This window comes from Anolis carolinensis, chromosome 4, assembly GCF_035594765.1.
Source record: "Anolis carolinensis isolate JA03-04 chromosome 4, rAnoCar3.1.pri, whole genome shotgun sequence".
NCBI lineage: Eukaryota > Metazoa > Chordata > Lepidosauria > Squamata > Dactyloidae > Anolis > Anolis carolinensis.
The window spans coordinates 215,125,964-215,150,842 of NC_085844.1; the positions used below are offsets into that span (position 1 = coordinate 215,125,964).

The 24,879-nt window shown below is 38.6% G+C and overlaps 1 protein-coding gene and 1 long non-coding RNA gene across 3 annotated transcripts in view; one reads left to right on the forward strand and one right to left on the reverse strand.

Annotated features, from left to right (window-relative positions):
* LOC134298447 (uncharacterized) overlaps positions 1-24,879 on the reverse strand; it is a 374,816-nt gene that overhangs the window by 67,119 nt on the left and 282,818 nt on the right. The gene's annotated exons all lie outside the window — the stretch shown is intronic.
* Positions 87-9,241, forward strand: LOC100561043 (uncharacterized). Of its 2 annotated transcripts, XM_003220546.4 has the most exons (4): positions 87-400; positions 4,032-4,130; positions 4,589-7,389; positions 9,073-9,241. In XM_003220546.4, the coding sequence occupies exons 2-4, from the start codon at positions 4,037-4,039 to the stop codon at positions 9,160-9,162; spliced, it is 2,985 nt and encodes a 994-aa protein (XP_003220594.2). In that variant the 5' UTR covers positions 87-400; positions 4,032-4,036; the 3' UTR covers positions 9,163-9,241. The 2 variants fall into 2 exon arrangements, with proteins under 2 accessions (XP_003220594.2, XP_062834854.1); XM_062978784.1 differs by lacking the exon at positions 4,032-4,130.

Genomic DNA, 24,879 nt, shown 5'->3' on the forward strand with positions numbered 1-24,879 from the left:
GCGCAGTAGGCGGGAGATGGTTGCGGCCAGTAGGGTTTCTCGCGGCGTCATTCCTCCCCCGCCTCCGGGCTCGCGCGTATTCCTCTGTCGGGGGATTGACTCACGCCATATTGGAATGCCATGTGGAGCCAGGGCGAAGTTCCCACAAGCTTCCTCTCTAGTCATATTTAAGACCCGTTTTGCTCGGGAAGAATTGGGGAAGGCGCTATAAGCCCTCTTTCAATAAATGGGGGAACCGGCGTGCCCCCTAATTGGGACAAAGGCCAGTCATAGTGGTGCCATGACGTCACTCAGCGGCGCTGTAAGCTCCTGTGACGTCACTCCTGCCAGTGCAAGGCAGTCAACTTTTGGGGAGAAATGGAGGAGGAGCTACCACAACCTGCAGGGTGAAAGCCTCAGGGTGAGGAAGGGGGGCTGGGAGGAGCCAGCATTGCTTCACACTGTTGGCTAAGGTCTGCCTTCTAGCTTCTAATCCAGGCATGGGCAAAATTCGCCCCTCCCTCCTGGTATTTTGGACTTCAACACCCATAATTTCTAACAGCCTCAGGCTTAAGTGACCGAAGGGGGAAAGGAAAGGGCCTGAGGCTGTTAGGAATTGTGGGAGTTGAAGTCCAAAACACCTGGAGGGAGGGCCGAAGTTTGTCCATGCTTGCTCTAGTTGGTTCTGACTTATGGCGGCCCTAAGAGGAACCTATGAAAAGGATTTTGCTTATACCTTTGAAACTGAGAGAGGCTCCATCTCAGGGATAAAGGGTTATAAAGCATGATCATCAAGTTTGCAGACGACACCAAATTGGGCCCGATAGCGAATACTCCAGAAGACAAGAGCAGAATCCAAAACGATTTTAACAGATTAGAGAGATGGGCCGAAACTAACAAAATGAACTTCAACAAGAACAAATGCAAAATACTCCACTTAGGCAGAAAAAAATGAAATGCAAAGATATGGAATTGGGGATGCCTGGCTCAATAGCAGTACGAGTGAAAAAGATCTTGGCGTCCTTGTGGACAAGTTAAACATGAGTCAACAATGTGACACCTCAGCTAAAAAAGCCCATGGGATTTTGGCCTGTATAAATAGCAGTATAGTGTCTAGATCTAGGCCAGTGTCTGGCCTACAAAACCCTAAACGGCTCTGGTCCAACTTACCTCTCCGAACGTATCTCCTCCTATGAGCCGCCCCACAGATTAAGATCTTCCAGTGAGGCCCTGCTCTCGGTCCCGCCGCCGTCACAGGTGCATTTGGCTGGGACGAGAGACAGGGCTTTTTCGGTGGTGGCTCCGCAGCTGTGGAACTCCTTGCCAAGGGAGATTAGGGGAGCCCCCTCACTCATGTCTTTTAGGAAGCAGCTAAAGACCTGGATGTGGGACCAAGCTTATAGCCCATCCTAAGATACGGTTGATATAATCTGATGCATTTATTGGATTAATGTGAAATTGAATACAGACTGACTCTGACTTTTGGCCCAATGCTACTGGTCCTGTTGTAATGGTCACACAGTGTTTTACTGTTTTAAATGGGGTATGATATTGGTTTTTAAGTGTGTTTTTACGATTGTTTGTTTTACTATATTTTATATTATATGTGGCATTAATCTTGCCATTATGTAAGACCGCTCTGGGTCCCCCTGGGGGAGAAGAGCGGTATATAAATAAATAAATTAATTAATTAAATAAATCAGTGGTCTCAACCTGTCTGGGATTTCTGGGAGTTGTAAGCCAAAAACATCTGGGGATCTCAGGTTGAAAACCACTCTATTCTGCCTTGGTCAGACCACACCTGGAATACTGGGCACTGCAATTTAAGGGGGATGTCGACGAGCTGGAATGTGTCCAGAGGAGAGCGACTAAAATGATCAAGGGTCTGGAGAACGAGCCCTATGAGGAGTGGCTTAAAGAGTTGGGCATGTTAAGCCTACAGAAGAGAAACCTGAGAGGAGACATGATGGTCATGTATAAAGAGGAGGGAGCAAGCTTACTTCCTGCTGCCCTGGAGACTAGGACAATGGCTTCAAACTACAGGAAAGGAATTCTACCTGAACATTTGGAAGGACTTCCCCACTGTGAGAGCTGTTCATCAGTGGAAGTCTCTGCCCCAGAGTGTGGTGGAGGCTCCTTCTTTGGAGGCTTTTAAACACTGGATGGCAATCTGTTGGGGATGCTTTGAATGCGATTTTCCCTTCTTCTTGGCAGGGGGTTGGACTGAATGGCCCACAAGGTCTCTTCCAACTCTATAGAATCATAGAGTTGGAAGAGACCTCACGGGCCATCCAGTCCAACCCCCTGCAAGAAGCAGGAAAATCTCATTCAAAGCACCCCTGATAGATGGCCATCCAGCCTCTGCCTAAAAGCCTCCAAAAATGGAGCCTCCACCACAGAGAGTTCCACTGCCGAACAGCTCTCACAGTGAGGAAGTACTTCCTAATGTTTAGGTGGAATTAGGAAGAACTTCCTCACTGCGAGAGCTGTTTGGCAGTGGAACTCTCTGCCTTGGAGTGTGGTGGAGGCTCCATCTTTGGAGGCTTTTAAGTAGAGGCTGGATGGCCATCTGTCAGGGGTGCTTTGAATCAGATTTCTATAAATTATATTACATGTTCATCAGGTTGTATTTTGGCTCAGTGCTGGACTTAGTGTTCTTAAGTTATACAGTAGAGTCTCACTTATCCAACATAAACGGGCCGGCAGAACATTGGATAAGCGAATATGTTGGATAATAAGGAGGGATTAAGGAAAAGCCTATTAAACATCAAATTGGGTTATGATTTTACAAATTAAGCACCAAAACATCATGTTATACAACAAATTGGGCAGAAAAAGTAATTCAGTACGCAGTAATGCTATGTAGTAATTAATGAATTTACGAATTTAGCACCAAAATATCATGATATATTGAAAACATTGACTACAAAAATGCGTTGGATAATCCAGAATGTTGGATAAGCGAGTGTTGGATAAGTGAGCCTCTACTGTATACAGTTATATGATCTGTGCCACAATCTGCAATTAGTCTTATTTTTGCAGACAGAATGGAACTTATCCAGGCCCTTCCACACAGCCATATAACTCAGAATATCAAGGCAGAAAATCCCACAATATCTGCTTTGTACTGGGTTATTTGAGTCCACGCTGCCATATATTCCAGTTCAAAGCAGATAATGTGGGATTTTATTCAGATGTGTGGAAGGGGCCTCCATCTTCTGCTTCCAGTTCTATTTCATTCCTATATAAGCCAGCAGCTCATATCCATGTATACAGTTGCCCATTTGATTGCTGGCAGAATGTGTTTCAAACACTTTCTCGTTGGGCAAGTGAAAAAGGTTTGTCTGCAGTACAATTCACACAATGTGATGTGTCAGCTGCTAAAAAAAAAAGCATACTTGTGTCCTTCCAGGAAATTTAAGATAAGATTGGAAAAACATGAATAATCATATAACAGGATATTTGAGAAAGAAATACACTTCTGCATTTAACCTTATGGACAATATGAAGATATATGTGCATGCAGAGCCATTGTGTTGTAGTGGCCTGAGTGTTGCACTAGGACTCAATACCCAACATTTGAATGCCCATTAAATCATGGAAACCCATTTAATGACCTCAGGCAAGTCATACTCTCTCTCAGGAAGGCAAAGTCAAACTGCAGACAAATTTTGTCAAGGAAACTATGATAGATGTTAGGATCACCACATATCAAAGGATTGGATTGTTTTGGTGAATATACAAGCGTTAGCAGACAAAGGTTCAGTTAATCTGTGGAAGTCTTTTGGACAAAAATTGTTTTAGGACCACAAACTCTGATGCTAAATTATCTGAAATCTTTGCAGTATAAAGGCCCCATCCACACTGCCGTATAATGCAGTTTGAACTGCATTGAACTGGATTATATGAGTCTACACTGCTGTATAATCCAGTTCAATCTGCATTATAATAGCAGTGTAGATAAGACCTATGTATTTTTAACAAGTTTATAGCAACATACCTTAAGATCAATTTATTTTCTCATAATAGTATATACTGTATTTATGTTTTAGGTGATATGTCCAGCAAGAATTCAGCAGCATCTGAGACAGAAAGCGAATGGGAGTTTCATTCTGCATATGGAGAAGAAAGTACTGTACATACCAGCAGAGGTAACTGGATGGCATGTAACAGTACTTTGGGACTTTCATTATTTGTTGTAATTTCCTAATCATTACTAACGTGAAAGCCAGTGTGATGTAGTGATTTGAACGTTGGGCTATAACTGGAGAAGAGGTTTCCAGTTCTGCTCAGCCATGGAAACCCACTGGGTGACCTTCGGCAAATCAGTCTCTCTCAGCCTCAGAGGAAAGCAAAAGCAAACACTCTGTGAACAAATCATGGCAAGATAACTTCATGATAGATTCATCTTAGAGTTCACCATAAGTCCTAAACTGCTTGGTGGCATGCAACAGCAGCAATTCTCAATATATTTTAGAGTGAAATTTGTTGATTGTGTTAGAACAGTGAGTTTTGTAAGCCTGTCTTTAGAGAACAAATGCCCTATTTTATCAATTTACAAATAACATTCTTGAGTTGATGATATTCCTTTCTTTCTTCCTTTTTGTAGACTTGGTTGACTCTGGTAGTGAATGTGATCTTTTTCTTCATCCCAATGGTCAGCACATTGTATTTGAAAAACAGAAAGGAAAAAGCAAACTTGGGAAGGTAGTCCTGACCTTGGAAAACAACAAAACCAACCTTACAGATTGTTGCAAACACTGTCCCCTGCTGCAAGCACAAAGCATTAGTAACACTGGAGAGTTTGAGGTGGAATTGCCTCCAGAATCTGTAGTGCATCTATATTTTGAGGACAGTGATACAAGTGATCATTCATCAAAAGTTTATTCAACTAAAATACTCCAATCGGAACCTGGTGGATCTAGAGATGAGTTCCGTTTAAACTGTAAAATCCCTCATGTGCTTAGTACTGACAATTCAGTAGTTAGAGAAACCTTTAATTCAGTAAAGAAAGCTGGGTTCAATAAGCTATATCAGAAGCAATCTTCAGTTGACTATTCCCAAGGTTCCAAGCACAACAAAGCTGTACAAGTTTCCTTTCCTTGTAGGGAAACAGAAGCTGGAGAAAATTTTGTCAATGAATATTCTAAACAATCATCAGCACACACCAATGTAAAGAAAATATTAGTCAGGAAATCTGAAATATTTCATAGTGTTGAAAGCCAACTGACAGATAACCATTCTTACAAAACTGACAGTCCCCAAACTACTGAGCAAGTCTATTACCCTTCCACTTCAGGAGAACTTGTAATTTCTCTCACTTTGGAAGCAGATTATTTAAATCCCAATGTTTCATTAGCAGGCAATGTTATTTCTTCAGAAGACAGAGTAAGAAAAGAAGAATCGCAGAAACATGATAAATGCTTCGCCTTTAAATGTAAAGGTGGCCAACAAAACCAGCTGTTGAAGAAACTGCATATTTCTGTTGTCCCTTGTCCTGTTCAAGTAGATGCAGGAACACAAAAACACATCACACCTACAAAGCAGGTAGGGTGTTCAGATATCTTAGCTGCTGAAACTAGTGAATTTTTAGCTGTTGATGCAAAATCATCCAAAATTAGCCAATCTCTGGCAAAATCTTCCAAATCGAGTTGTTCAAGCTTTCATTCTAATCAAGGGCTATCTACACATAAACTTCGGGGTCCCTGTCAGTTCTTTCCACCCACTAAATACGTACATGCATATCATTCTCCTCACATTTGTGTGTGGTCATTTCCTGATTATAAAACTACATCTACTCTTAAGACTTCTGAAGTTAAGAAAAAGCATCCAAAGGCCTCCAGATGTGTGAAATCTTTTGTATTTACTAAAAACAAAGAAGCACAAAAAAGTAAACCATTTAGACATATCTGCAGATTTCATCGATCTAAGGCATTGAACTTTGACTCTATAAACAAAAATACTCAAAAGGCAAAAGAAGTAAGTGAACTGTATTATGTGCCCCTAACACAAGCTACTAAGTGTTACTGTTGTCCATTATTTGATGAGACTGTAAACCTGAATCCTGCAGGGAGAGATTCTGAGAACCATCTACGTGTTCACAGAAAACCTTACAAGCGAACTGGAGGTGTAAAAGTAGTTCCTAGATTTTCCTCTTACTGTCTTTTAGTTCCTGTAAGCGAACTTGAGAGGTTGCAATACATTTCTCCAGTAAGAAGAAAAAATAATTTGAAGATGCAGAACATACTGAACTATTGGTTAGGATGGACTGGACAGAGCCCAGAGAAAGACTCTAAAGGGGAGGTTTGTATCACTCCAAATAGTTCAAAAGGTCCTTATTTTTCAGCTGATGGAAGGACTTCTATTGCTCCACTTTCCCCAAACTTGAGGAGTATTTCAGTGCCATTTTCTCCTACACTGCCTCTTTCAAATGAGAGAAGTTCTCCTCCTTGTTTGCAAACTGAGAGGAGTCCCAGAGCATTATATCTTCTTCCAAAGGACCAGAGGCAGCCACCTGCCACCTGCATGCAAACTAACAGAGCCACTTGGAGTCCTGGAACATCATCTTCAGATGGCAGATGCAATATGCCTTATTTTCCTTGTGAAAATACTGTTAAAGTAGAGGGGTCACAAAAAGAAAGAAATAAGTTTACAAATACAGGTGTGGAAAAGTTGTATTGTGGAACTAACCATATGTCTTCTGGGGGTTCCTCTCCTAAGAAGCCCCCAGTCTGCTCATGTGGGGCTATGTTACAATGTGGCTTATTCCCTAATGAAGAGATTTCAGAGATAATTAAGAAAACTAGAGCAAGCCCAGATATTCACCAGAGAAAGAGTGAGACTGAATCGGACAGGATGAGATCACCTATGGGAAGCTTTAACACAGGGGGTGCCTGCTGTGCTAGCTGCCATCATGGCTTCCCACCCTGTTCTTTTTACAACACAAAAGGACAAGGACCTTCAAGAAATCAAATAGTTAAAGTAGCATCCTTCTTTGAGAATGAATTTCCCCCAACAAATCTGAAAGAGGATGTAAGGAAAAGCAAAGCAGTGAAGCCAGATGAAAGCAAAAATATCAGGTTCCCTGTTGGGTCAGGTTCTTTGCAAGGGTGCCCATTTAACACATACCCTACATCACCCCAGAATGATGGCTTTGAGACACTGAAACACTACCACCCTGAGTGCCCATACTGCAGGTCTGTGACTCAAGAACATCATATCGCATCAGAAGAACATAAAAGACAGAACAGCTGCATAAACAGGAAAAGCATTTTTCTAGTGGATTGTGGCCAGGAGATCAGAAGCCAATGCAAATGTTCCCAAGAAATCCCACTTTTCAGAATTCGTCATGTTGATACACATAATGGAAACAGAGTTGCAATTTCCACACAAAAGAAACTTGACTGTCAGGTTCGTACCAGTTCATATGTATACTACTGCTGATACTTGTGTATCTAACACAGTAATAATACAGTGTTCCCCCACTTATCGCAGGGGTTAGGTTCCAGGACCACCCACAATAAGTGAAAATCCATGAAGTAGGGACGCTATATATTTATACATTATTTTAGTAGTTATACACTATTTTAAGTCTTTATCAAACAATTGTGTGTTGATAAATCGCCGCCTCCTTCTCCCGTTGCCGCTTGGGTACCTTGTCTCTCCCTTCGGCTTCCCCTTCCTCAGGCTGTAAATTGTATTTTTTAAAATTATTTATAGTATTATTTTAGAGTTTATTGAAAAACCACAAAACAGCGAATCCGCAAAAAGCAAACCGCGAAGTAGTGAGGGAACACTATTAGTAGAGGATGGGTGGTTGGGGAAACAGGGAGGAGAAAAATGAGGACCCTTGCTGAGTGAGCAGAAGTCTCTGTGCACAATGTTGGATGTCACCCTAAAGTGTCCTGTCCACATTCAGAAGGTTTTACTTCCAAAACTATTTGTCATGCACAGATTTCTGCATAGTTATTGTAGTGTGTCTTTTCCTCTTCTGTGTTCATTTAGAAGAGGCCCCTTTCCTATTCAGTTTCTTTTGTTTGGCAGAAAAGATAATTATCTATTGGTCATCTTAAGATTATATACTTTAATATAAATAGTAAAACTGGAGTACTTTAATTATAGACAGCATATCCCATATCTCAGAGCATATCTCAGAGATATGAGCATTTCTCATATCTCAGATTTTAATATTAAGGGCTGTACTTTTAAAAGAATATGCTTGTAAAGTTGCTTTTAGTTCAGTTCATTTTTGCTTTAGTGTTGTAATATGTTTAATTGTGTTTTAATATAATGACATTGTTTTTACTAAATTTCATAATTTCCCTAAGTAGTTTTTCAAGTGTATTAGAAAAAAAGCAAATAGGTGTTTAGTAGTAGGTTAAGGTTAGAGTGGTTAATTGAGGGAGAAGGGAATGGAACAAACTGAAAAAGAATGTGAACCCAATTTTGGTCGATTGCTCCTCCTTACAGCTCAGAATGAATCTTCAAGGGAAGTCCGGTCTTCCATTCTGATACATTTAGCATTTCAGTCTGATTTTTTTCCCAGTCCTTTTGGTCAGTTATAAATTATTGAAATGTACAGTAGGAACTCATCAGTAAATGCTAGTTTTGAAATACTTCCTGTTGTCTGCTACCAATGAAAGAATGAAATACAGTAGAGTTTCACTTATCCAACATTCTCTTATCCAATGTTCTGGATTATCCAATGCAGTCTGCCTTTTAGTAGTCAATGTTTTTGTAGTCAATGTTTTCAATACATTGTGATGTTTTGGTGCTAAATTCATAAATACAGTAATTACTACATAGCATTACCACGTATTGAACTGGTTTTTCTGTCAAATTTGTTGTAAAACATGATGTTTTGGTGCTTAATTTATAAAATCATAATGTAATTTGATGTTTAATAGGCTTTTCCTTAATCCCTCCTTATTATCCAACATATTCATTTATCCAACGTTCTGCCGGCCCGTTTATGTTGGATAAGTGAGACTCTACTGTATCTCCTTTTGTAACCAATAATGAAAATGACAGGTAAAGTTTTGTGATGGCAGGTATTTTCTTTTCTATCTCTCATTCTCCCCTCCTTCAAATTAGGATTCATCAGAGATTAATGATGACCGGAAAAGGCTTCATGGGAACCACAAATGTTGCCACAGCAGTGTTCAGTATGGTCATTTGCAGTGAGAAGTCATGTTGAAATGTTCGTGAATGTTGGTGCTTGCTTCACAGAGGACCTCGACAAATAAAGCATGCCGAAATACAATTTTATGGGTTCTAGCGATTCTCACTCTTTGCAATGAGAGAAAATGAATCTTAAAAGGATGCATTACACAAACCTTCAAAATTAAGGGTCATAAAACCTTTTCAAAAACTTACAGTGGTTTTATAGGAATTTTGCATTTGAAATCCAAACATGCCCTCAAATTTGCTCTATCACTTATTTTTTCACAAGGTGCTTTGACATTTTTATTTTGTAATATGTAACTCAGTAAGATTTATTTTGAGAGTAAAATATAAACAGTAAGAAAAGGGTTAGAGTAGACTTTCAGAACACGTAATTCACTGATCCGTAACCAAAAATCCATTCAAAAGCACTAAAAGAAATTGCCTTGAACCTCAACATCTATACTTAATCAAAACTGAATAACAACTAAATTTATATAAATATGAATTTGTGAAAGAGCTATGTGGTATTGAAAGCTACACTATTTTTAAAAGTTTTCATCACAGGCTGATGAAGATTAAGTGTTTCTGCAGCAAATAGTAACACGACAGTCCGGTTCCCGCCCACCTAGGAGCAAATCCTACTTAATGTATTTTAGACATAACAAGCCCTCTTCTCACTAAATGCCAGAATGATACTCTGTAAGAGCAAAAGCAACATCAAGTGTAAGATTCATGGAGTAGACCATACAAGGTCAGATGCTTTGCACTAGTCCTGCAGAGTGGTTCTGGTGTGTTGTTGTTTATTCATTCAGTCGTTTCTGACTCTTTGTGACCTCGTGGACCAGTCCACGCCAGAGCTTCCTGTCGGCCGTCACCGCCCCCAGTTCCTTCAAGGTCAATCCAGTCACTTCAAGGATACCGTCCATCCATCACGCCCTTGGTCGGCCTCTCTTCCTTTGTTCTTCCATTTGCCCCAGCATCATGATCTTTTCCAAGCTTTCCTGTCTTCTCATGAAGTGGCCAAAATACTTCAGCTTTGTCTCTAATATCCTTCCCTTCAGTGAGCAGCCGGGCATTATTTCCTGGAGTATGGACTGCTTGGATCTTCTTGCAGTCCAAGGTCCTCTCAGGATTTTCCTCCAACACCAAAGTTCAAAAGCCTCTATCTTCCTTTGCTCAGCCTTCCTTATGGTCCAGCTCTCGCATCCATAGGTTACTATGGGGAATACCATTGCTTTAACTATGTGGACCTTTGTTGCCAGTGTGATGTCTCTGCTCTTCACTATTTTATTGAGGTTGGCCATTGCTCTCCTCCCAAGAAGTAAACGTCTTCTGATTTCCTGGCTGCAGTCTGCTTCTGCAGTGATCTTTGCGTCTAGAAATATAAAGTCTGTCACTGCCTCCATGTTTTCTCCCTCTATTTGCCAGTTATCAATCAGTCTGGTTGCCATACCTTTACATCTCCACACACAAAGACTATTGGATAAAAAAATGTGTTGACTTGCTAGCGAAATGCTGTAAACCTGCATCAATTTGGAAGTAATTACTTCTTTCTGTCTTAAGTGCTCAATCACTGTAGTCTGCCAATCTCAGTGTAAAAATCCTATACATTTTCAGTAAGTAGCAATACCCAATTCATGCAATTTTGATACAGTGAATATTTTTTTTATCACTACAGTATTAGTCTTAAAAAACCACACATGGCTTCTCTGCATGATCTTTCATCATCCACATGATGGCAGTATGTTAAAGCAGAATTGTCGTTTCTTTGGCATTGTTCTCTTTGGAGGTTATTATTTGAATTTAATTTTTACAAAATATTTTAACTCCTATTTACATCATTAAAGTTTTAATATTGAGTGAAACAAAACAGTAAAGAGACCTAAAAAGATGTTTCCAAATATGGCGTATAGGCATTAAAATGGCAGATATGGTTTAATGCAAGTAAATGTGCAGAATTGTGTATTGGGGCAAGAAATCTAAGCTTCACATAGCTGAGGTGGAAGTTAAAGGTGCAGAAAAGAATAAATTAAATGTTCTTTAAATTCTACAGAGATATTGCTCGAGTTGTATTTTGGTGCAATGATTGCTTTAGTGTATTATTTTAGTTTTACTATATTGTTTTTATTAGTAATATATGGTCTGTTCTATAATCTGCTCTTGGTCTTGTCACAGTGAAGAAAATGAAGATACTCCATCTTATAATTTCAACTATTCAACTATTTAATTTCTATATTGGCCATCAGGTATTGTCCACATATACAATCGTCTCTTTGGTTGCCTAAAGAATCTATGTGCAGTGAAAAACCTGGTGGTTACACAGAATCTAATAAATTGCATTCCTGTTTCATTTCTTGATCATAGGCAGCATTTTCCAACATTACTTGATTTGCTCCATTTCTTACTTTTAATCCCAATCCCTGTAACTATAAACATGTTCTGTATTGATATGTGTTCAGTTGCTTTCTGGACTCCAGCACAAAATCTCTCAATTTCATTTCATTTTCCTCTGAGGTGGGAACATAAATTTGAATACCGGTAGGTTTTCCCTGGAGTCTTGTTGATCTTACCCACATTTTATCCCCTGACTGATTTTGCTACATCTCTCATTATTAATTTTGCTCTGTTTCTTCGTCAATTTTTATTTTTTGCATAGAACAGTGTAATTGGCTGATTGAAGATATCACATTCCTGTCCACTTAAGTTAGTCACTATGTTATACATCACATTTTTTATTTTACAATATATAGCTTCCTCTGATTTATGCTTCTCACAGTCCATATTCCTATGATATGCGTTGTGCTGCTTTGGACTTGACGTTCACATCTAAACATATCAATCTCTATACCATTTTTATTTGAGTCAATTTGTATCTGGTATGTATTTCTCTTGTGCTGAAAGTGTATGATTTAATTCAGTAACTGGTGGGTTGAAGGGGCAGTTTTCTCTCCTTGTGATACTTTGGGAGTATCCTGAGGGATGTATAGACTATTGTGGACTCTCAAAAATTCCATAAACATGGAAAGGGCAGAAGTCTAGTTCTGGTTTTGAATAATTGGTATGTTTTGATGTTAAACAGAATGAGGGCTGTAACATATTGAGATGAATTGCTTCATGGAAACATAAGCACAATATAGTCCAGTAACTAGAAAAAGATCTTTAATATTTCTAAATAGCACAAAACATTTTTATTCAATATTAGTTCAACTGTTGGCTTTTGTGTTTGAGAATCCTGTTGATTTACCAGGAGAAGTTTCACTTATGGGTGATACTGACTGCAGGCTGTTCCTTTGTACAAAGAAATGTTCCTAATCCATATAATCTTCATGGAAGCTGTAAATGGATTGAAAGTCTATAAATAGACCTGGCTATATCTTTAGTGAGTTGACACTGAGACCTTTCATATGCTTCCTTTAGGGGTGGGAACAATACATAAAGAGATATTGTTGAGTGAGTATGTAAAGATTAAAAGCAATTTAGAGAACCAGACAAGGTGCCTAGCATTGTTTGCAAAACTAATTCTAATTGAGTTATAGTGGATGAGGCTATTGAAAAGAGGAAGAAAGTTGATCTAGGTACCATTTTTGTAGTGCTATGTGAATGCTGTAAGATTCTAATGTTGTATAGGAGCACAAGAAAATAAACATCTGGGTATATGAAAATATAATTTGTTAGGCCCCTTATTAGAAATGTATGACAAAACCGTTCTGTATTCAAGTGGTCCATTACTGAGTGATTTTACCAGAGTATTTGAAAAATTGCAGTGTTTTGAACTGGTAATTTACACCCCATCGTTGGGTCTCATTGTGGAGAGAAATAACCGGGTATAAATAAACATCATCATCATCATTATCATCATTTCCCTAAAACTGTGTCTCAAGGCAGCTACGATATTTTGTGTTGTTTAAAACATTTTAAATTTTCAAAATGTAGTTTGTAATAGTGTAGCTTAATTATTTTTTAAGTTCAATTAATTGCCATGGTTTTGCTGCCTTTTGTTTTCATTTATGACCTTCGGTCCCATATTAAGTTGAAAGTAAATTTATAATAAGCTTTATTTGTACCCTGCCTCATCTCCTTTAACAGATTTGATTATCTTTGTGGTAAAATTTAGACTTTTTTCAGTTTCTCTGTTTAAAGAACTAGTTTTATATCTGAGGAGACACTTCTGTATAGAAATGTATTTACAATGCACCGTTTCTGTTAATTTGAGTCAGAAAGATTATCCACTGAATTGAGTCCAGACATGGTGCTGTATCAGACCAAAAGTTCAATCTACTCCTGTTTCCATAAGGGAACAACCTCTAGAAAATGTACAAATATGACAGCCATATTTAAATTTTTGAAAGGATGCCATTGAAGTTGGAGCAACCTGATGCTCCAGTGACTAAGACATGGAACAGTAGATTCAAACTACAAGAAGAAAGATCTCACATAAACATTAATAAAAACTTCCTGACAGTAAGAGCTGTTTGAAAGTGGAACATACTGCCTTGGAGGAATCTCCTCTGGAGGATTTTAAACAGAGACCGGATAGCCATTTGTTGGGAGTACCTTATTTATATGTTCCTTAATGGCAGGGAGTCGGGCTAGATAGCCTTTGTTATTTATTTTTATGTTTTTAATCCGTTTTTATGGATTTAAATTGTGATTTTTTAAAAAAAATATTGATATTTAATTTTGTTTCTTTTCCAGCCTACAGGCAATCGTCACCCAGATTACCTGTTTGTATATTCGTAGATTTTAAATTTTATTGAAATGCTTTTAATATAAACGGCTGCGAGTCTCCTTTGTGGAGAGAAAAAGTGGGGTATAAATAAGCATAAACATAATAATAATAATAATAATAATAATAATAATAATAATAATAATAATAATAATTCCAATTCTGATAATATGATTCTTAGTTGGGGAGTTATATACACCCTCTTAACTTAATCAGATGAAAATGGAGTATAAAGGTAAACTAACTAAAATACTGTTTGATAGTTACTCCTGCTTATACAACCACATTGTTCTCTTTCCATCATATTTTGTTATAAAGAATTATATATTTGTTTAAAAGATATGATGTTAAAATCATCTTAAAATATTTTTGTTTAAACAGATGTACCCAATGTCGGATATGCATTTATGCAATCCCTTGACATATGAAAAAGTAGTTCATCAAATTATAAGGGATGCTGTATATCGAGTTATTCATGTTATTTTTTTGAATAATTTTTATTGAAGGATTTTCCTAGGGATAGGAAGGGGGGAGGGGGATAAAAACCAAATGGGCTAAAGAGGGGGAGGGGGGCGATATGATAAAAGCTGGAAAAGAGAGGGAGGGGAAAAAGAGGAAAGGGAAAAAAAATAAAAAAGTAAAAAAATAAAAATAAAATCAAGCTTTGTTTCTTCATTAAGGTGGGGGTGGTGCAAGAAAAAAACAAAAAAATGCAAAAGAGTATAAGGGAATGAATTCAGCGAGAAAAAAATCCATTGTGCTTCTCTTTACTGTATCCTATTGTGTATCCAGATTTGTTGCATGTCGGGTTCAAATAAGCAGCTTAGTCTTGTTTTCTTTCATCCATTCTTTAAATACAGTCCAGTCGGTCTTTTTTCTACTCTTTAACTGCATTGCTGCAATCCGTGAGGTCAGTTCGTCCATATTCATGATGTCCAGCATCTTCTCTAGCCATTGGTCCTTTGTTGGTGTCACTTTCTGTCTCCACACTCTAGTGTATACGATTCTCGCGGCAGTAATGATATAGGTAAAAAGCTTGTCTGTGTTTGTGCTCCAATCGGAGTTTGTTAAACCGAGTAGGAAGAATTCCGGTTTTAGAGGGATTTTTATTTTTGAGTTATTCATGTTATAATCGTGCATGGTGAGTCCATTAACGGATCCTAATTCCCTCTCTATTACAACTTGGAAGCTCTGTGACAGCTTAGTGAAGGGTAGATTTTTTTAAAATAGCAGACACAGTGAGTATTTGGCACATACATACTACAAGAGATGAACAAGAGCAACTGTGACATTATCATTTTTTACTAAAAATAGCATCCTGCAAAGTTTAAAGAAAAGTGCATTATGCTTGTTAACCTCTCCTGTGTCTGCTGCAGAACCTTCAAAGACAGGCTTTATGGCATTAGGATGCCGCATCTCCTTTCAAGGCTTGCCCAATGGTAGACAATTGAAATTCAATACATCCCCAGAAAAAAAAGGGGGGAGGGGGATAATAAATAGTTATGCCATGATCTTGCTTTTATTACTAGTGACTGAATGAAGCATCAGGGTGAACAGTGCCTGCACACACATACTGTGTTTGTTATGTCTGATATGAGTTAAAATTAATAGCTAATGAACATTGCCACCTCATATTCCGGTCTACAAATATAGTAGGATTAGTTGATAGAATCCCGAGACAGCAGAATATGCAGTAATAATAATAATAATAATAATAATAATGATAATGATAATATTTCTTAACCACCTCTCCTCGTGACTCAAGGTGGGTTACAGAATAATTAAAACACATACACATTGTAAAATACCACAAATACACATATTAAAATGTATTTTATAAAATATACATATTAAAATGTATTTCTATCAAATACATATTAAAGTACACAAAACAGAGATTTAAAAAGGACACAAATTAAAAATTCATGCTTCAGAACTGGCTGGTTAGGCCTGCTGGAAGAGATAGGTCTTTAAATGGTTTCAAAATTCTAATAGCTTATTTAGCTGTCAGAATCCTTCTGGCTGGTCATTCCACAGTCTTGAGGCTGCAGATGAAAAGGTCCTCTGGGTGACGATTGCCGGTAGGCTGGAAGAGATGCCCCCCCCCCAAAGGACCTAAATGTGCGGGGAGGATTGTATGGGAGAAGGCGATCTTTTAGGTAACCTGGACCCAAACCATGTAGGGCTTTAAAAGTCAAAGGGAACACCTTGTACTTTGCCCAGAAACTAATTGGCAACCAGTAGAATGACTTTAGGATAGGTGTAATATGCTCAGTCCTAAATGTTTCTGTAACCAATCTGGCTGCCGTATTTTGAATTAGGTGGAGTTGCCAAACTTGGTACAATGTAAAGCACCTTGCAGAAGTCTAACCTTGAGGTTACCAGTGTGTGCACTACTATCTTCAGGTCCTCCAAATCTAGGAAGGGGCACAGTTGGAGTATCAGCCAACGCTGATAGTAAGCACTCCTGATCATCGCATCTACCTGGGCTGACATTTGGAGATAAGGATCCAGGAGCACTGCCAAGCTGCAAACACAGACTTTCAAGGGGAGGGCAACCTCATCCAGAATTGGTTGACACACCTCCATCCCTAGATTAGGACCCTTGATGTCAAACACCTCAATTTTGTCTGTAATTAGTTCCAGTTTATTTTTTCTCATCCAACCCTTTTCTTCCTCCAGACATTCTTTCAGAGGAGACACGTTATCTTTAGGTGAAGCTGTTTTTGAAGACATGGAGAAATATATTTGGGTGTCATATTGATAACACTCCACCCCATGCCTATGGATGATCTCTCCCAGAAGTTTCATGTAAATATTAAAGAGCATTGGGGGATAGAAAGGCACCTTTTGGGATACCACATAACAGCTCCTTTTTTGTGGAGTAGCTATCCCCAAGCACTACCATCAGGAACCTGCCTGAGAGTTATGACCGGAACAACTGCAGCATAGTTCCTCCAATTCCCAGCCCCCCCCCCCGGCGTTCCAGAAGGATACCATGGTTGATAGTATCAAAGGCTGCTGAGAGGTCTAGAAGCACCAACAGGGACACACTCCCCCTGTTGGTGTTGAGACGGAGATCATCCCCTAAAGCGACCATAGCAGTCTCAACTCCATATCCTGCTCTGAATCCTGCTTTGAAATGGATCATAGAATCAGAGTTGGAAAAGACCTCATGGGCCATCTAGTCCAACCCCCAAGGAAGTGTGTGTCATCCAAGACTGCCTGGAGTTGGAGGACAACTGCCTTCTTAATCACCTTGCCTAAAAAATGAAGGTTAGACACTTGTCTGTAATTATTAAGGTCCAGGGGAGCCAGGAGGCTTTTTCAGCAGTGGTCTAATTACTGGTTCTTTTAAACAGGATGGTAAGTTCATTTCCCTGAGAGATGCATTACTCAAGAAAGCAGATTTTCCTCCTTACTTGCCCTAGCAGTTTGTCCACATCAAAAGTACTCACCAGTTGAAACTGATGTACTGTAATCCCACTCACAGAGTTTCTGGACACCTCATTGTTGGCCTCTGCTCCAATGACAACGTCCAAGTCTGCTCTTATGCAAGAGATTTTATAACCTTTTAAATGAGAAACAGGGTTTCTTATTTTTTATTGCTTCCCTATGTCATAAAAGCCCTGCAAATAGAAAACCAACACAACAGAGGAAAGCATCTTAATCTCTCTATGGTAGTTTTCTATTTGGAAAAAGTATTTTTGGTGGAGAACCATTGTGCAAAAGGTGGATTACTTTACCGCAATGCAGGACAGATCACTATGCCATTCTACAACCTCATTCTTTTTTATTCTGCTTCAGTGTGTGCAGACAATGCCATGAGAGGGAAAGAATAAGAGTAAATTCAGGAGAAAATGATTTCTAAAGCATTCCTTTTTGTTAAAAAGTATATTAAACTAGACTTTGTCCTAGAGTGGTTGTTTCCTGTTTTCAAAGAATTGTGCGTGGAAAGGGGAGGAAACCAGCTTGCATGATGCAGTTTCACTGGTTTGCCTATCTTCTTTAGGAAATTGAAGTGCCAACATCCCAAGTCTAAATAGTATTGATAATATCTTGCTTCTTGAAGGGTTACTATAGTGTGTGTTTTATTTCCTTCCCATTCTCTAAGTATATGGGCTTTTCTGATCTGTTATCTTCAAAGGTTACAATGTTTATTACACATGGACATCAAATGAAACTTACTTTTAGTAGAGAAACAACTGAAATTTATAAGTGTCACAGGGAATTACAGAAAATTCTCGTTGAGATGAAACAGGAATACACAAGTACACAAACAAACAAAAACACACATTTGAAAGAATCATGCAACACATAGTAAATGTGCCATTGTTGTAGAATTCCTGAAATTCAGTTATGTTTTGACCAAGAAGTTCACATGAAGCCAGCAGAAAAAGGCAGATAAATGCTCATACAGTTTCTTTAACAATGATGTACAAATCATTTTTAAATGAGACAGCAAGAGATTCAAGATAACAGTGTCTGCAGGTTCATACAAAGGTAAATGGGTCTCTGGGTGTATCTACTGTGAAGTTATATAATTATACCTCACAACCTCTGAGGATGCCTGCCATAGATGTGGGCGAAACGTCAGGAGAGAATACTTCTAGAACATGGCCATACAGCCCGGAAAACATACAACAACCCTGTGATCCCGGCCATGAAAGCCTTCAACAACTTATAGCAGATTGATATTTTAATTGTTATGTCTATGTGAATTTAGGAACTGTAGTCTGTGAAGTAGAATTCTCTGCTCAAGATGTCTTCTTGTTCACTTCTCCCGAACTATAGCACAAGAGTTCTTCAGTAAAACAAATCAAAGTGCCTCACTTCACTACATATCCCAAGGTTTTACAGGATGGGGCCATAATACATAGACACCAAAGAGCCATGATTTTGGAGTGAAAATGGTTGTGTGCATGTGAAAATTTTTTTTTTGATTTCCTAGCACCAAAAGATACTTTGACTTCTTTTTCTGGACTACCTCATATCCATTAAGAATGTTACTTCGTTTATATTGCATAGGATGGTGAGAGATCCATCTCTGGAATTTTCATAAGTTAAATACGTAAATGCAGGTATTGGGAAGGGGTTATATTGGGACTATGATACTCAATGTGGCAGTGTGTCCTACTTTTTTGCACCGATTTCTAAATCTGCATAGCTCTTCATGCAATTTGCTCCAAAGGGAAAAATGTAGGAGACAGCAATAAATTGATTATTATTGATGACTGTGGTATCAGTACTAGAGTGTTACATATGTAATTGACCTGTTGTAGTCTAGCTACTAATGGACTCTTCTACTGCTCCACACCTTCATGATTCTCAATTGAGTAAGTGCAAATATTTAACAGCAAACCATCAACTGTTGAGCAATCAAAAGTTATACATATATAAATGGACAAGCTACCTCCCAAATGCCTGCCTTAACACAGGTTTTCTGAGTTTGGAAGCTTTATTTCAGAACATCTGCCATTTTTAAAAGACGTATTACTGGTGTCATGTAGAGTTCAGATACAGTGGTATTTAATTTCCAAAGATTTCCCCCCTACATTTCACAGGTTAGATGCTGGCTGAAATGACTTAATCCCTGCTCTGCATTATAGCTAATTCCTGAAGTACCCAGCACATTAATGTTGATTGTAACTAGCAGAGATTTGTTCTGAAATGAATTAAAATTGTCATATCATCTGAGACGATGATATCATGCTGACCAGCCGCTAAATAAAGAAGAAACAATTGTGCTATTTTTGAGCTAGATATTTCATATCTGTGCTACGCCACAGTGTTCTGGGTCTTTATTTGGTCTGAAATGCAAAAGAAAAACAATGGCTATAATTGCCTTCATATAGCTGTCAACGTGAGAGAAGGCATTAAACAATCAATCATACAAATAAACTCTATTGTCTCTAGGATTCTTTCAGTATAAAATGTTGTGGCAAAGCCAGCAAAGCTTAAATCTTGTAATGCCTGCTACTTATTGTTTGAAGTACAGAACAACAATTGGAGGGTGTTTCTGGCATGCTAAAAATAGAAAAGCAGCTGCTGCTGTCCTTATCCAAGCAACTGAGAATAAAATAATGCTCAAGTATTGTCTGCATTATTGGAGTAGTGACATTGGAACTACTTCCAAAGGACCAATGGGACGGACCAGCAAGTTATCCATGGATAATGTCATAACCTTCCCTGCTCCACTGCAAAGTCATTTTACTTCGCTAGCCTTTAGTATTAAGCATTAAGTTTGGTGATGATCATCATTACCATTGTGGCTACATTTATAGTGAAATGAATGAGACATGGAAAGAATCACGGGATATTTTCACACATGAAATCTATCAGATGAGATTCTGTTGTCTTTGCTCTTTTATTCAATTTACCTTCTGCCTTTCCCCCATATGAGAACCAAGCCAAGATATTTTGCTGTCCAAAGTAAAGGTAAATGCTGCTCTCCCTGATATTTTCCCATAAAGATCAGTTCAGTTCAGCAATTTATTACAGTCTATGACCAGAATATATGGAAATGGGCATAGGTGCCCGAAAAGGGGAATCGCAGTTCCCATAAAAGTCAGATAAAAGAACAAGTTAAAAGCATGCTATAATAAAAACCGGAAGACCCCTGCTCCGGAGAGACTATGCCCTTGTGAGTCTGGCCATATCAAAACAATCGAGCACGTGCTCCTCCAGTGTATGTTTTATAGAGATATTAGAATCAATTTCATCACTCCTTGGCTTTTAAAACATCCAGGACGCACTGAAAGATACTACACCTTTCTGCTGCTCCCATAAAGATCAGTCTGACAATAGAATCTCACCTCAACAGTTTCAATAGAAGAGGATCATTCATGATTTCTGAGAGAAGAAGGCTAGCTTAGGGAGTCCAGTCCCAAGATTGTGTGGCACTATCCTCAAAGACTTCTTAAAAGTCACTTGAAATATTTCTGCAGGCCAAGAGTGGTGACTATATGACCCTCCAGATATTGTTCAGCTGCAGCTCCAGCTTCAGCATTCTGCACCATTGTTTGATTTCTGGTGTGTGAATTTAGATAGACAAGCTAAAGGAATCATGTCAGTTTCACCTTGCCTATGTTTGCCCAGAGGCCGAAGCTGCTCAGGCCCCATTAAGTCATGCTTTGGCATTGCACGTATGATAATCTACAACAACTGTATGTTTTACACGGTTGACATCCGACTGCACTCCCGGAATCCGACACGTGCTGCTATTTGAAATAGCTCTCGAGAAAGAAGACCTTAGAATAACTGCGGTTCTTCAGAACAATCAGTAGCCATTGTTGCAAGTGTCTGCAAAAGAGGCCTTAATTACACTGTCCAGACATGAGTTGAAGGTGTTTAACTGCCATCTTCTTACCAGCGAATGAAGAGCTTTAGCGGCTAACTTTTATTCTGTATCATGTTCTTAAAAAGAAAGCTAATCCTAGGCCCTTGTTTCTACTAAACAACATCCTAGCAATCCCAGGGGTATATGGCTCAGTTTCAAAGCTTTCCTCCTGTTGTGTCTTTTGCTAAATTACAATCACTGTGAAGAGGATACTTCCAATTTTTAAAATGTGGTATTATCTCTCTCAAAAATCTGGAGCTGCAGAAAAGCTAGAGATCAATGAAGATCATCTGATTCCAAAAGGGAACCAAAGGCCCTTCCACACAATCATATAACCCAGAACATCAAGGCAGATAATCGACAATATCTGCTTTAAACTGGGTTATCTGAATCCACACTGCCATATAATCCAGTTCAATGTGGATTTAATATGGCTGTATGGAAGGGGCCCAAGAAACAAATGCCTGTTTCAGACTGACTTTGATTCCATCTCTTATTTTATTCTCTATTGTCTAGGGCTGCAATCCACAAATTATTTATTCCAGAGGTGCACATTTTGAGCCCTGTAAATTTCTTTTTATATGGACCCTGTTTCCCAGAACAAAAGAGAGAATTTTCTTTCTTAGAAATCTCCAGGAGTAGGGATTAATCTTGCAAATATTTATATGAAACATGCCCAATGCTCTGATTAGCAAAAATAAATCTAGGTGTTTTGTTTTGTTTTACTTCTGCCCATTTCTGGTTTTGGTTTTGCACATTTTTGTCAGTCTGTTTGTATCTCCCAGAAAAATGGCATCTGGACCTATAAATATTGCCCATCACTGCCCACAAATATTGCCCATCACAGGTTTACCTCAAAGTAAAGTTTCTAACTTACCATAAATTAAAGTATTTTTATTTCAAAGTTTTCTTTTACTTATGTACCTGCTGCAATCTTAACAACTGCAGAGAATTACCTTTGTTACATGTCCCTACCTTGTGTGAGATGTCCAGTTTTAGGAAGTACCCAGAGATAAAATAGTTGGGCATCAAACACTACTTTCATTTTGAAATTATATTCAGTTTTAGGTACATGTCTCTCTTTTTTCCATGGCAGCTGCTCCAGGCCCTTGAAAATGCTACATAGGGAATAAGGGCATTTTCTCCAGAAGAGAGTGAGATGTAGTACAATGGAGAAAAAGTTTCCTGAAAATCAGGTGACAATGCTTTCTGTGAATAGAATGCTTCCATCCCTGGAATATAGATTCAGTATCCAAATCAATAGCTAGCCCATCTGTTTTTCCAGGCTTTTAATGAATAGTATCCTAAATCAGGCACTACATCCCATTTGATCTTAGAAGCTAACCAGGTTCAGCATTGATTAGTACTTGGATAAAAAACCCACCAATGAACATCAAGTGTTGTAGGCTATATTTCAGAAGAAGAAATTGGCAAAACCACTAAGTATTTCTTACCCAAGAAAACTCTATAAAATCCATGAGATTGTCATTGGTCAGCAGGTGACCTGAAAGTCCAACATATACCATTAGAATTCACTTTTTGGGTCACTGCATATAGTAATCCAAAGATCATGCAAACCCATCCCTTCAAAATGGCTATCTCTGGTTTGTTGGCGACTGGGGGAATCAGCACTGACTTGCCCAGTTAAGAAGCTGACTAAAAAGCCACCAAGATAATTTTAGGATGCGTCAGTGGGAACTAGCTTTGGTGTAAATTTGTCTGACTGCATAACTCATCATGAGGTTGGCACAGTCAGTTCGTCAAGAGATGAAAAACATGACCTAAAATTTCCATAAGCATAAAAATAGCATTGTGGTATGCTGCTGATGCTGCTATTTCTTTTAAATCAGCTTCTTTCACAAGCTGAGTTTTTCTCTGATAGTTCATTCTTTGATAGTGGTCCACTTGCACAGTTATACTGCTTTTCTGGCTGTATAATATAGAAAGCTGGCCAGCCTATCAGAGCATGTCATAGAGTAGGGCTGGAATCAAATGGCTCTCCAGCAGTTCCCAGTATTTCTCCCCATTGGCTGTGCTGGCTAAGACTGATGAAATCTACACCAACTGAAACGCTTTGCCCGGGCAATGGATATACGTATAATGTTAAATAAGCACAAACATTTCTTGATTTTTTAATTATTAAAATGTGCCTGCTGTGGCCAAAGTAAGGGACAAAGCATAATGATCAATGGAGATCCAAGACAGACTCTGATGCCTTCAAATTTTATCATAGAAGCTGTGAATGAAGGCATCAGATCAGAGCAATTGATGTGGGAAAATGGGATTAAAGCTTCATCCCTGTCAACCTCATTAGGAAAAGCATAAATCAGCCCAGGCTAAAGTCTGGCCAAAGTTGAAATGATCTCAGTTTCCTGTCTAGTTTTGCCTTTTAGCTCATTTGGATGCCATTGATTTCAACTGGTGAGTGTTAGGCACATTTCTATTCCATTTAAGCCAATGGGACTTAAATGTGTTAAACTCTCCTGGGCTATGCTAGTTTATTATCTAGGATAATTTTAGATATGTGAGAGTCTTTTTATTAGACTTTACTTTTGTTATCTGTTGTATTTTAAATTTTAAATGCTGAAAAAAAGAATCTTCCCAAGGTTCTTAATTTAACATTTAATTTTGTATTATGAAGTGTTTACAAAGCAAACATATTCTTGGAGTTTGGAGGTGGATTTTTTGTGAGGAGGGAACCATCCTAGAAAGAACAAGGTTACAGTCAGCAATAGTTCACAATCTAATTTACGAAGCAGTATTTCACCACAATGCTTTCCGAGACTGCCAAAATGATATGTGCACAATGCAAGGGATTATTTCACTCATACATAAAATGCAGTCACCTCTTCAGTTCAAAGCAGCAGCTGTTGGGATGCACAATGCAAACAAATGCCAGGCATCTATTTGAGATAAACAAGGGAGGAAAATATTCCATAGCCTAAAACATTGGGGAGGAGTAGAGAAAGGCTGATCTCAATTATCTGGTTTGAACTGGGTGCAGAAGACCTTAGTTACAGCATCACCCTAGAAGGCACTTCTTTCATAGTAAAAAGATCTCCTAACATTTTTGGTTATTCTTGGTGCTTCTATAACATTGCATGCTATGTCCCAGGAATTTGAAACCCAAGGATTGGGACCACATCCTTCATTAGGCAATGTGAGGCAGTCACCACAGGTGTCAATTTCTGGGAGCAGGCGTGATAGCCCCCCAAAGATTGAGCCTCCTGGCCATTCCTCCGTTTGGGAGACTGGTCTGCAGCCCCTTTACTATCCCAGTAGTCCTCATGTAGTGAAGGGCTCTCCACTGTTGTTTGGCTCAGGTAGCACAATGTCTTTGACCAGCCCTACCTATGGCTCATGTCATGCAGCTTTTACCTTTTCTTCTACTTATTTTTTGAGAACCATTCAACCATAAAAATCTGTGAGCAACTTTTGGGTTTGTTATTGTCTCTAACCCAAACCTTTCACAGAGGATAAAGTGAATGAACTCCTGCCTTGAACTCCTTGATGGAAAGGTGGCATATAAGCATAATGAATAAAATAATAAGGACCTTTTATTAATTCTTTAATCAGTGGGTTTTCTAAAGTTCTATTTGTTTTTTTTAATAATTTCTTTGTATACCTGCCAATTTCCCCATCCAAGTGACCTCCTTTGATTTGCCTCTAG